The sequence below is a fragment of the Lycorma delicatula genome, chromosome 5 (genome assembly GCF_047948215.1).
Source record: "Lycorma delicatula isolate Av1 chromosome 5, ASM4794821v1, whole genome shotgun sequence".
NCBI classification, from domain to species: domain Eukaryota; kingdom Metazoa; phylum Arthropoda; class Insecta; order Hemiptera; family Fulgoridae; genus Lycorma; species Lycorma delicatula.
In genome coordinates, this window is record NC_134459.1 from 140,802,849 (window position 1) to 140,817,459 (window position 14,611).

Sequence of the window (14,611 nt, forward strand, 5' to 3'; positions counted from 1 at the left end):
TTGGGATGATGTTGTGGGCAAAATAAAAACGCCCACCAAATTTAGTTCAACTAGGGAGATTTATGATGTGCCCCAAGTTGCAAATCTTTAATTTCTTTATTATAATTAAAATAAATGTGTTATTATTTTTGCTAATTTGGCTTTTTAATTTACACAGAAACCTATGTCATCTTTAGGCGCCGTCATTGTCATCTCTATGAACCGAACGAATTTTGAATGTCATCTATAGGGGCCAATTGAGTGATTAAAAAAAAATTAGTTCCATTACATCTATGTAAACGTAGGACGCTGAAAACTTTCTAGCTGATAGACAAATACTCAAAGCCTGTTTGAGCACTAACAGTCATGAAAAATTCTGTAATTTGTGGTTTCCACGGTGCAAAATGTAGAAAAAAATCCTTAATGTGTCATCTATAGGTGCCATTACCTTACATAAAAAAAAAAAAAAAAAAAAAAAAAAAATGGAGATTTTACTGATCTACCCATTTTACAAGAGTAATAATAAAAAAAAAATATGTACAATCCAACAATTAAATAATGAGAAATTTTACTCAGATCAAAACACAAACGCCATCTAGTAAGCAATGTGCACTTCGTAAGCTATCCTAAATATGTGATTTTGAGCACTGCAGAGACCTCCAAACTAAGCATATCAGGAAAGTTGGCAACATTTTTTATATATAGTGGAAAACAATTTGAATAACAGTAATATGTAACACAGATTGAAAATCAAATTCTGTATTATATTCAGTAAAAGTGCATCTGAAACGATGTAGTTCATGAGGCAACTGAGTTGGTTTCGAGCATTATCATGTGACGTCAATCTAACTCGCGCTCCGTGTTTACATTCCCTATTCCATGTTTAAAGTGTTACAATTTTGTTTTTTGTTGTTAGATTTCTTTAGTTTGTTATACTGTTTTGTTCTTTTTTGAATGTTTTTCATTTTCAGTATTTATATTCATTTTGTAGTTTGGCCTAATTGGGGTTATACTCTCCCACTTAGGCTGTAGTAATTTCAGACTTTTCCTGAACTTTTGGGGACCCTTTTGTTTTTGACATTTTCTGGCACGTTTCATGATGCAAACAGATCAACTTTTGAAGAATTGGAGGTGTTTTTGTCAATTTATTAATATTTTTACTCTTAGTAATAAACAGTTTCCTTGATTGCCTTGCAACTGTGGGCTGGTAAGGAATTTTTTAGTATTTTCTGCATGCTTATTTGCTTTTTCGCTAATCACTTGTATTACTTGTGTTGTGTGGTAAGTAACTTATTTTAATTCTTACTGAGTTATTTGTACTGATATACTATATATATAATATATTTACATTATCTTTTGTCTACATTCGATGTACGGAAGTTTTCCAAGTTGAAGTTCTTATTTTTATTGACTTGTAAAAAATTTAACATCAGCTGTTGGAGCACATGGAAATTTTGCGAAATAATTTCCCTTGCCAGTGTTATCTTTATTATCGCTCAAACTTAGAAGATTTTCTCAGCGAATTTCACTATTATAGTGTTTGGTGAGTAACGTTTTCCATACTTACTGTGTTAATTGTGGTGATATAGTATATTACCATTAACTTTATCTGGCCTAGTTGTTGTTTACATTATAACAGTTGATCTTTGTTTTGATTTTGGACTTAGAAAATATTTTATCGTTGAACTATTTTCTTTGCATGGTGTACCTGCGTGGGTTCTCAACTCACACATTTTCATCTGTATCAGAAGAGTTGTATTATACATTTTCTGTTATGTCTGACTTTCAGAAGGATCAGGAGGTGAAGAAAAAAGCAGGCTCCTCCAGAGGCACCAGGATGAGCAGGTCTGGGCTGTGAGGTTAAGACCTATAGGTTGGATTATACTGATTCCAATGATGCTGTTTAAATGCTTCAGCCTATGAGGGACAGCTCTCTGGAGATGAGACAGCAGTCTGGACCGGATCTGACTGATTGCATGTCTTACGGTGTGTTTCCTAAAAATACTGGGGTAAAAATGAATATAACTGCTGCAATAAACAAACAGAACATTGCAGCTTCACAGGCTGATGATTTGGTGGTGTGCTGTTAGGAAGAGGTGACTGGGTCAGAAGGGCCATCTGATGTGCTGGCTAAGAGCCACTAGTCCAGCAAGTGGACCCCACAGTGGGCTCCACTGCTGGTACTGGGTTGCAGCAGGGGGCTGCAACCCAGGACAGCAGCAGGGGGTTGCAGGGTGCTGGTACTGGGTTTGAGGTACAGGGGGCACAACTGATGGAGTCTATCGAGGAGCTTCTGGCACTTTGTGAGAATGACCAAATGCCTGTCTGGAGGATTCGTAACCTAGCCCGAGTGGTGAAGGGCAGGGCTGAGTGATGGTGGGCGCCACTCAGGAGTTGAGTATATATATGGACCATCAGGACAAGGAGACTCAGACCTCTAGGACCAATTTAGAGGTGGTTATATGGGTTTAAGATCTGTTAATATCAAAAAGCTCCAGGAGATCATAGGCTCTCGCTGGGGAAAGAAAGCTACATTAAAGTTGACATCAGGAGGGAGCTCCCTGCAGAAAACAGTGAAGGATGTTGTGAGTTCCTCCTCAACCAGGATCTGGAGAAGAGGAGTACATATGCCAACATGGTATATGACTGTGCCGCCTGGCACATGCCAGATTGAACACTAAGGTAGTTATTCCCAGTGAGGCGGTGCTGCAGAATTCCCAAAGACATTTTCTATCTGGATGACAAGGATTCTGATGTGTCCAGAGTATACACGATTGTAATAAAGGATGATAAGGATCTGCTGAGGCACCTGCTGATAGTGCTTAACAAGATCAGGCGAGCAGAGAGTGGCAAACTCATACTATATGGACCTAATAATGATGTTGGCAATCGTTTCCAAAAAAACAATGGAATTTTGAGTGAGTTTTGGTTCAGTCCCATGATAGGCTATTTCTTCACATTACTGATGTCAAGATGTCTACAGTGCAGGTACCCAGAGGTCCGAAGACAACGTTGTGAACAGAGGAGGTACGAGTTACGCGGAGGTATCGGGGACGATCTGGCAAAAGACATTTTATCTGTCCAAAGGGGCCATGCTGGCTCTCTGGAGATTAGGGTCAGGTACTCGACTCTAAACATGGTGATATCAAGAGGAGGTTGGGCACTGATGTGCAAGGTGTGACGGTCGGTGACCGGTGTCTGGAGGCTCGCTTGGTGTCCTTATGTGATAAGAACCTTGACCTGAACTCCACTCAGGAGGAGGTCGTGGCTGCTATTCAAAAGGAGGTGGGCTCCAAGGTCCCTATATGGGCTTCGTCCTTGCGACCAGCATACGGTGAAACTCTCAAAGTCACTGTTCGGCTTCCCTGACAGGAGGCAAGGCAGTTGGCTGATAGAGGAAGGATCAAGATTGGAAGGCACTCCAGCAGAGTGGAATTGATGAAGGATGTCAACAAGTGCTATAGATGCTGGGGCACTGGCCATAGGGGTGTGAAGTGTTATGGGCCCAACAGGTCTGCCCTCTGTTATAATTGTGGAGACAGTGGTCATAAAGTCATACCTGTAAGGAACCCAGAAAATGTCTGGCATGTAGTAGTTCTGGACATCGCATGGGTGGCCGGACTTGCTTAGGTTCGACAACATGTTGAGACTGCTGTTGTCTAATGAGCACCAAAGGAGGGACATGCACTGTCAGGACGATTGGACAGCCCTAGCTGCGAGGGCCAGCACACTGAGGTGTTCCGGTTCCAAGGAACAGCTGGGGACTCCAGATGGGTTGCAGTATTCCATAGTCAACCGGATGTCAACAGGGAGGGAGTTACGGCTCCTGTCCTGGTGGGGGATCCCCATTAGAGGCTAAGTCACCTAAGGATTGAGACCCGGCTGCTGGTGTGGGTCAGGATCAGTATACCTGGTTCTGGTGACCCCTGCACTAGGGGTTAGAGGCAGGCACAAAACAAAAGATCTAACCAGCAGGACAACCTGTCATGCTGGAAGACAGGGAGGCTCGTTTAATTGTGGGGGGGGAAGAAGAAAAACATTCATAAGGCAATATATATGGGGTTAGATGCTTAATTATACATATTCAAGTGATTTTATCAGTTCAAAAGTAGTAGAGACCATTTAAGATGACAACAGGCCTGATGTCAACTTCTGATTGGAACAAGGAACTAATTTCTTACCATGTCATTACCACAGTAAGAGAATGTTAAAGAGGTTTGAAATGTGAAATATAAGAATGATTGCAGATTGATTTGGATGTTACAGAAATGACAGTTTGTCAAATCTTACAAGAAGATTTTGACCAAAAGAATGTTGCTTCTCACTTAGTTGCTGCATTCCTTGCTACAAGATTTAAGATGACTGTAATCAGTATGTAAGAAATATCATTTACGTTTCTCAAGTCATGAAAATAAAACATGTTTTCACTAAAATCTCATAAGTAACACCAAAGTGCTGAATGAAGGTCATTGGAATCACTAAAAGACAAGAAAATCATCTTTAAATCTCTAAGATAAAAATAAGTCATAAATAAAAGCTTTTATCTTTATGAGAGCAAAGAAATTATTCACTACAGATTTGTCCTACAGGACAAGATGGCAACAGACATTTTTATTTGAATGTTCTGGAAAGCTTGTAGGGGAGGATCAGTATGTTTGACACCAAATACTCAACACTAAACATGTTGTCCCTTCTTCACAACAATGCTACTTACCAGACAGTAATTATCCAAGAATTTTTGACTTTTAAAAACAAATCTGTACTTTTAATCCATCCTTTCCTCCACATGGTCTTCTGGAGATTACTTCATGTTTCTATAATTAAAATTACCATTGAAAAAGTATTTCTTTTTTGACAATGTTTAAGAAATTCATTGGAATGTGACACCCAGTCTTAAGGCTGTACCAAAAAGACTTGCAGTAGTTATTTCACACAATACTAAACCTTACTACATATTGTATTGATGCCAAAGAAATGTGCTTTGAATAAAACATGGTTGACATTCGGTTATTTGGTTTCTATTTAATTCCATGATACCTGTTTCATTAATTAATTGTTGGTCTGTATACATGAGTTTACACATTAGTTGTTTAATCATATTCTTACTTCATACTTCTCATTAAAAAAATTAAATATAAATAAATTTACGGATAAGAAGTAAGAGATAAATGACAACTAATGTATTAATTTCATTCAAATAATATGTAATTGTGTTAAAATAAAAAATGAAATCAAACATTTTTTTAACAATTAACACTAGTATCACCTAAATAAAGATGCTTATCAAAAAAATGTAGCTTTTTGATTCACTAAAGTTACTATAGCTGCCAATTTGATTAATGTTTAAATTTCATTAATAATTTAACTAAATGTATCAGCCAGTTCATAACAATGCTTGTTTACATCAGTCTATCTGGCATACTCTATGCATTTACCTACTACTTAATCACATATTTATATAAATGTATATTTTTAAACAACATAATTTGAACGTTAAAATATTTCTTTAGCATAAAATAATAATAATAATAATAATAATAATAACAACATTTTTAAGCAAACATAAATAAGAATTATAAAAGGAAATATACATTTAAAATATAATCATAATATTTCATTTAATAGGAATACTTTGTCACATAAATATTTAAAATAAAAATAAGATACCAAATAATAATAATAATAAAAATAATAATAAATCTAACAGCATCAATATTGTTTATTTAACTTATATATTTATCTATAGGAATCTTTTCACGGTCTGATTAAAATTCACAGCCACATAAAAAAATTCATGTGTGGTAAATAATAATAATAACTAATAAATTATACTTTAGTTTCAGATTGGTGTGAGAGAGCAGTTTCTTTTAATACCTCTGTAGTCAACTCAACGACTTTCATACCTCCTTCAGCAACATCTGGTACAATGTGATGCGGCTGTGATAACCGCTGTTCCATTTCACACAACAACGCAGACCTAAAAAAAATTACATTGTGTATAAGATGGTTCATGTAGTATTACTGGCATTTTCTGAATTGTTTCTACTACTGAAAAACATCTAGGAATCCAAATTAAGGGGGGTAAACTTGATAGTTTCTTATTACAGTTTTTTGACCTGAGAAACTGAATAAAACAGGTTCTAGAACGATATCTCCAGTAGTTTTCATAATAACTGATGTAAAACAGAAAAATTTATTATCTAAAAACACATTTTTTTACTTTTGTAATATAAAAATTTTGTTAAATGAATAATAAGTACATAAAATGTATTATCAAAAATTGTAGAGATCTTAATTCTGAGAAAACTGATATAAAATAGCCTAACAAAAAACAAATACAAGTTCCAAAAATGTAATTTTATTACTAAGACTTATTGTATGAAAACCTTTAAATGTTATAAATTACAGAAAATGAAGTTAACATATAATTGATACAATGTTAAAAAAATAAAAAAGTATTGATGCATTAATCAAGTTTACAGTAAATTTTCAAAAATCTATTTTCAATACATTTGGCTGTGCACACTTTCAGATTGCTAGTGTTACTCTCTGCAATTCTCCATGTCTTTCTTTAATTTGTGCAGCAGAATCTTTAATGCAAGGAATTAACTCTTCACGCGTATGAACTTTTCTCTTTAACACAATACATTTCATCAACCCCACACAAAAAAACTAATGATGTTAGATCAGATGATATTGATGGCCAGGAGTGTGGTCTGTTGCAGCCAACCATGCTTTGGAAATTGCTCATTTAAGTATGTTGATACTGCACGTAAGTAGGGAGATGCACCATCAAGCTGAAAATACATGCAATATCTTGATGCTAGCGAAACATCTTCTAATAGCAGCGGCAATTGATCCTTAAGGAATTCTAAGTAAATGTCATAATTTGGACATCCTCGGAGAATGAATGGTCCAATTAGCTGATCATAAACTAGACCACACTACACATTGACATTAAATCAGTGTTGGAAATTATGTTGTACTGTCTTGTGTAGATTGACTTCTGCCAAATTATGTTTGTTATGAAGGTTATTGATGTCATCCTGAGTAAACTGAGCCTCGTTAGTAAATAAAATGAACCACTGCAATCAGTGGTTCATATTCAATCAGCTGCAATATTGCAAACAAAGAGGAGTATCTCTTGGTTGAAGAATTTGTACTCATTGATTGTGATAAGGATACAGCTTATTGCTATGAAATATTCTCCACATCATTGACTAGAAAACTCCGAACCACTGGGAAAGGTCACATGTCACTATCTCCCTGAATGTGTTGAGTAGCTTCAATAATTGTTTCAAAATATTGCCATCATGATGGGCAGAATAGTGGCAGCGTGTACTAATGCTGGGAAGTGTACCTGTTTCTTGTAGACTATATATAATTAATTCCATTAATTGTTTTAGGATTTCGAATTCTACAATTAGAAAAACATCTTTGATTTTTCTGCAGCAACAACAGTTGCATTTCCATTACACACCTCCAAGATAAATATCATGTCAGCATATTCCTCAGTGGTAAATAACAGAGGCATTCTGCAATATGACAGCAATTAAAACAAACATACATAATTAAACTACACTGTACTGGCAAAAATTCACAGCAGTAACGCAGAACATGCATCAATATAAAATGCCATGTCAGCCATTTGATTTCTGTTACCAACTTACAAAATCATAATTTGTCAAATTTTCAATCTGATACTGAATTTGAGAAAGATTTGTAAACTCTATTGTCTGAATAACATTAGTTTTTTTTGTTTTATTTTATTAATTTTATTTTTACCTTTAACACAACACTATTTTTTGCATCACTGCACGTTGTAGGAAAGCAAATATACTTTGTATGTGTAATCCCTCTGTTATCATAGGCTGTTAGTAATAAGTGTTAGTAATAAAATTAAATTCTTGAACTTGTATTTGTATTTATTTTTTGGCTATTTTACATCATTTTTCTCTGAATTAAATTCTCTAGAAATTTTGATAATACATTTTATACATTTATTAGTATGTAATAAAGTTTTTGTATTACAAATGTAAAAAAATGTGTTTTTTGATAAATTTTTCTGTTTTACGTTGGATATTATGAAAACGATTGAAGATGTCGTTCTGCAACTTGTTTTATTTAATTTCTCAAGTCAAAAAATCAAATGAAACTATACATTTATGATATTGATTTTACTTCAGATAGGAATACATATGTATGCATATATTTCATATGGTATATATATATATATATATATTGTTACCACATAGATGCCTAATTTAATAACAGCGGGCAATAACAGTAGCAATGATGTGAGCAGGTGCCCACATCTCCAGATCATTGCCGAAGCGCAGGCCTGGCCAGCCTGCCGAGGGAGCCACTGGACGCGAACGCTACCTTCCTGCTCCAGCTACAACTCACCGGGCTCAGCAGCAGGAGCCAGCCCAGCATGGGATCGCTCAGAGAGAACTACCTTGGCTGTGCCGGCAAAGGACAACCGATGCCGACCTGACACTGTGGGCCTCTGGGGACCACCACTGCCACGCTGTAGTGGGAACCCAACTGCAACTCCCCAACTTTGTCAGAGACCAGCTTATGGACTCAACAGCTCTTTTCAGAGCTAACGCAAAAAAACGGCCCTTTTCAGGGCCACCACAAGGTTATGAAATACATGCCATCAAAGCCATTTGGCAACATATATATATATATATATATATATATATATATATATATATATATATATATATATATGTAAGGGTAACTTACTATCTAATAAAACACCTGGAAATTTTGCTTTATGGGTGGAAAAATGCACAACATTGTTAAAAGTTAAAGTTAATATTTTAAATTATATGTGCTGAAAGATACAGCAATAATCAGTACATTAACTACAAACCTACAAGCACACGGATAAAGTAAAAATCAAAATCATAAATAATGAGTACATAAACAGAGGCCATTTTTGCAAAATTGTAGACATAAGATTTTAATGAAGTAAGTGCATACTTTACCAGACATAATTTATGTAACAGATGCAATTGATGCTGCTGATGATTTCAGAATGGATCGCTGCAAAGTTAATTTAGTTACACACAGCCAAAACAACACTGTTTAAAATACTTTAAACAGTAAAAAACTTACTGTTAAAATACTTTTATCAAATACTTTTGTTAAATGCTGAGATTTATGTTGAATTTTACGATTCTCGTTACAGTGCCTCATTGAGGCTTTCATAAAACATTAATATATTTTATTTTTTAATCTATAACCAATTTCTAAATAAAAGTAATTTGTATCCGGATTTAACTGTATAAACTTGCTTTTTATTTAGTACAACTGTAAAAAAAATGCGTCCTAATGGAAATAACTAAACTAAACTTTATTACAGGTATACATGTAAAAAAACACTTATATGGCTGTTATATATGCCTATAGAGTTTTAAGTTAGAAACTGCTGAGAAACTAAAAGAAAAGGTCTTATAAACAAAAATCCTTTGGTTCAAAAATTGAATTCTAATGAATAAATAAGCAATTTGCTACTGCATATTTCATATCAAATCATCCAGGTCAAATAAACCACCACCTCGGATTTTGATAAAACTTTGTATGTTTGCCATTATTGATATCTTAAGAAAATCTGCAATTAAAAAAAAATTAGATAACAATTTTTTTTGTTATGAAATTTGCAATTTTCAAATCTTGAGACTGCTTAATTGCTTGTGAGTGCTCATGGATAATGCAATCACAAATAAAATAATTTATTTCTCAAGTATTGATACAAATTTTTTTTAGAAAATCTAAAATTTATAACCAGTAATGTAAGCAAATTCCAAAAAAACAATGTTTAATAAAACTCATAGAAAAACAGGCAATTTTTTGCTTAGTTGAAACTTTAAATTTTTGTGAAAAATATGCTTTCAGAAAAAGTTTAATTTCAACCCCCTGGGAGTTCAACTAATTAATTAAATTTTTTTTCAAACTGTTCAAAAAACTATGAGCTATTTATTTAACTGAATTAAACAAAAGAGTGGCTTTCAGAGGTTTTTAAAGGCTCACGGAAAATAATCAGTGCTTTTCAATTTCATTTCTGTGTCCTTTCTTTTTATAGCGCTTCTCAAGAATTATCTATAATAGAAACATGAAAGTTCAAGTAAATATGTAAAATTAGGTGCCTTGGTCATAACAGAAGGTGCCTTGGTCGTTACAGCATGTTGAATCACCATGGACATGTGATCATAGCTTGATAAAATTTTGAATAAATAATTAATCCAAGAACCTAAATCCACCAGTAAAATGTTTTAACTGTACAACTTAATTTTTTTCATTAAATTTTTAGTTTTATAACTAGCTGCAGGGCGTGCCTATGGCACGCCTCTCCGAGCAGGTTGCCCTGGCAGGCAACATATCAGAATGGGATTATTAGGTGTCCAAAATTGATTACCTCTTGTATAAAACTATTTTTTTTTTTGGAATGATGAAAACTGATATAACAAAGTTAAATTAGAAATTTAACTCTAGAAATTGATACTAACAAATTGGGACTTTCCACTAGTGATCGGTATATTCTGGTGCCTACTTTTTGGTAATAATTCATGTTTTATGAAGAAAAACAATCGCATAAATAAAAAAAATATGTAAAAAAAATTTTTAAAACACCACTTTTAAATTAAATGCATTAAAAGGTAAAAATAATTTTAGGACAGTATCTGAGAATGGATTTGACAACAAGCTTTGATGGTGATATGATTATGTGAAAGTCATAACTTCATATTAAACATTTGATGTTTTTGCCAATTTTTTCGTGTTTGCGTGTTTGCACCCCACTCTTTAGGCCATTAATCACACATAAGAAAATATTGGTAATAACATCAAATGTTTAATTTGAAGCTATAACTTTCACATAATCTTACATATCACCATCAAAACTTGTCAAATCCATTCTGAGATACTGTCCTAAAATTATTTTTTACATTTTAGTGTTTTTAATTTAAGAGTGGTGTTTAAAATTTTTTTTTACATATTTTTTATTTTCTACTTTTTAGTGCATTTAAAATAAGAGTGCTTTAAAAAGCTTTTTTATTTTCTACTTTTTAGTCTTCATAAGTTTATACTTTACAGCTGTGCTAGTACACAGGATTGAGTGTATTTAGCGAAAAATTGGATCGGTATGTTTTACAGTGGATGAGTGAGATCAAAACATAGGGCTAAACGATTTAATTTCCAGATAATCAACATCAAGTCAATCGACAGTGTATGCGATGCGTTAAACAGTTAGCGGTTGACCTGCTGATAGATAAGGGTTTGAATCGTGAAAATTGGGCAAACGGTTGCTGAAATATTACAAAGGCACCACATTGCACCCCCTTACCCAATTTCCAAATGGTGCCCCAGGGGCACTTGAAAATATTATCATTCGACGAATACCACTGGGAGTGAATGGCGTGTCACTGAAGGGGATAGAAAAAATTTTTCAGAGTGCTAGCTAGGACCAACTGTTTTCAAGATATTTGCATATAAATCAATTCATATATGATATATCTATATATAATAATATAAGTATACACCTGACCACCATGAGACTTGTACTAACGATTTGGGATTTTCCACTAGTGAACGGTACATTCCAGTGCTAAGCTAAGAGGGATACACACACAGACACACATACAAACACAGTTTAGTAGGATAGGATACTCCTGTTATTTAACAGCTCAGAAATGGTAATGACAAATGGATATTATAAATTAAAAAATTTATCCTTCAATAACTGCTGAAGATTTTAATTTGACATTGTGTGGATCTGTCAAACACGACCTCAAAAACTAGAAAAATTACAGAATTAACTTTGTTTTGAAAAATAATTTCTCTACAAATAATTTTGTTTACTCAAAGATTGTAGGGATTTATTGAAACTGAGATAACTAGAATATTCAACTAATCGGAATGGTTATTTTTAAAATTATTTTTCATCAATGCATAGGCTGGAGAAATAAACAATACTAAGGCTTTCAGTAAATGTTGTTTCGTACCTGGGAAAAGAAAAGTTTTTAAAAATGTATGGAAAAATAAGTATTTCTATTGAAAAATCAAATGTTTTCAAAAATAGAATTTTTACTAGCATTTAAAATATGGATACTCTGTAGTAAAAAATTATCAAATTAGTTTTTAAAAGTAAATTGTAGATAAGAAGTAATAAGGTCTGTAAAAGCTTAGCAAAAACATGTTGATGCAACACATGAGGGAGATTTTTTTCAATATATCGTACACTGTACAAACAGAAAGCATGAAGTTACAATTTAATGTGTGTTAAATAAATTTCCTAACATAGATGTGATAATTGAAGAAAATATCTGTAGTAGTGCTTGGGAGATATAAATTATTTTGTAATGTAATGGCATTTTACATTAACACTATTGAGTAACCAAACATTTATAAAATCTGAAAATTGAAAATTTCATAGGAGAAAAAATTTACAGATATCTTAAGATACTAATAACAGAAATATACCAAAAGGTTTTATCAAAATCTGAGATGGGATACATTTTGACTTTTTTTGAAGAATTTGACATGATATGCCTCTACCATTATATTAACAAAGATTACTATTACATCAATAAAATATTTCTATAAGTGAATTTAAATAAAAATGAATATGTACATTTTTTATATGTGAATGCATGTGCGTGCATGCATGTCTGCATAACATAAGAAATAAATTATTATACCTGTAGGCTTCATATCTCATGACAATTTCTTCAAGTTCTTGTTTATACAACCGTGTTAACATAGCATTGAAACAATCTAATTCTGGCAATCTGAACATTTCCCATTTTAGTTTATGATCCAAGTCCTTAGATGCTTTTGAATATACAGTAAGCCAATGAGGTATTTCTGTAACAATTTATTACACTTATGCAGTTAAAAACATAAAAATAAACCACTGTCACTTTGATTTCATACATCAGTTTCTTTTCTATATATATGGAGAGTATGTGTGTGTGTGTTAACAAATCCTTTTTATAACTTTCATCATATACAAAACATGTACAGCAATGAGCTATAATTTACTGAAAGTCTGTGTTTAAATACAAAATTCATTAAATAAGTTTTATTTGGTAATACTAGGTTGTCGACACTGTTGTGTGCTACCATCTGATTGATTTTCCAATTGTCAGTCAGTCACTCAGTACAAATCTAAAAGGGAAAGTCAAATGAGTAGAAAGATTATAGAATTAAAATCTGATTCTCTAAACATAGCGTAACTAATTAAAACCAATAGAAGAAAGTAAGTTTAAAAAGAATGAATAGTACCTGAGATGAAGATACTGAACATATAGACTTATGAATGAAGACTAAACACAATCAATGAACAACCAAACATTCCTAAAGCTGCAGTGTAGTTTTACATGTATGTTTGAATTTGCGTCTTCCACAAAGGTATAGAGTTTTCATAAGATTACAAGTTGTAAAAACTATACCTTGTAAATTAGCAGCAAAATTATAATTCACTTTAGTGCCAGAAAAACATGTATGTGACAGAGTATACTTTACTTCCTTAACCTTATAACATGAACTTAACTTTTTTCTATCAAAAATCAACTTTGTAAGCCTTTCTGCAGCCAGAAGATTTTCAAACAGATAATTTTTTAGAGGACAGTAATTCACCTCGCTGGAACAACCTCATTGCTCTACAATAAGTTACCTAGTCATTGGAATAGATCATGACTGGTTCTCAAATGGCCACCGAGATCATTGGACATCACATCTTGTAGTCACATTTAATGGCATTTTAAAAAGGATTGAAGTATACAAGACAAAATTGTCTATATAGATGAGATTACAGCAAGAACATACAAACAGTTTAAGAAACTGATACAGATATGCTTCATCATGTGTGGTAATTTTATAATTTGGACATTCTGTGCATGATAAAAGGCTTGTGTAGTATATATTTATGATAAGGTAAAACTTTGAATATTTTCTCTATAAAATGTTATCAGTAGTAGTGTTCTAAGTTTCTTAATAAAGACTGCAAACAAATTCTAAATTGTGAAGATCATTTTTAGACACTCAGTGATATTATTTATCGTAACAAAATAGAATAAAAGTAGATTTATATAAGACAACTCACTTCAAGGTATCAGTATCCACAGAAAAAAAGAAATTCTAGATTATTCAAACTAACATTTAATTCACACATTTTCAAGAATACTCTATTTTTCATTATCCCAGGATTAAAAGATAATTCTTTTACCCAGTAGTGGTCAACAATATTTATCATTATTTTCTTCTTTAAATTAAATTATAGACCTTAAATTCTATAATATCAGTCATTAAAAAATTGCTTTATGTAAAATTATTGTTATTACGGTCAAACCTCTCTAATTCGAATCTCAAAGGAATAATATTTTTTTTCGATTTAGGAAGTTTTCTATTTAGAGGTAGAATAATGAAATTCAAAACTTGTGCAGAAAATTTTTACAATTTAATAAAGATTTATGTTAATCTATAATATAATTTACTTCAGTATTAAATTATGCTTAAAAAATGTGTATAGTATATGTAAAAATTAAAAAAAAAAAAAAATTAAATACAGTACAATATTTTATTACTATTACAATTATTTCTTGAAAAAAAGAAACACTAGCAC

The 14,611-nt window shown here is 32.7% G+C and overlaps 1 protein-coding gene across 2 annotated transcripts in view; it reads right to left on the reverse strand.

Annotated features, from left to right (window-relative positions):
• Positions 1–183: 183 nt before the first annotated feature.
• Positions 184–14,611, reverse strand: part of sav (scaffold protein salvador) — a 61,770-nt gene continuing 47,342 nt past the window's right edge. Inside the window, exons 9-10 of one of the 2 annotated variants that reach the window (XM_075367200.1) lie at positions 12,687–12,852; positions 184–5,956 (exon numbers count right to left, since the gene is read on the reverse strand). In XM_075367200.1, the coding sequence (XP_075223315.1) occupies positions 5,806–5,956; positions 12,687–12,852 (317 nt within the window). In that variant the 3' untranslated portion in view covers positions 184–5,805. The remainder of the gene's footprint in view (positions 5,957–12,686; positions 12,853–14,611) is intronic. The other variant, XM_075367201.1, reaches the window with a different exon arrangement.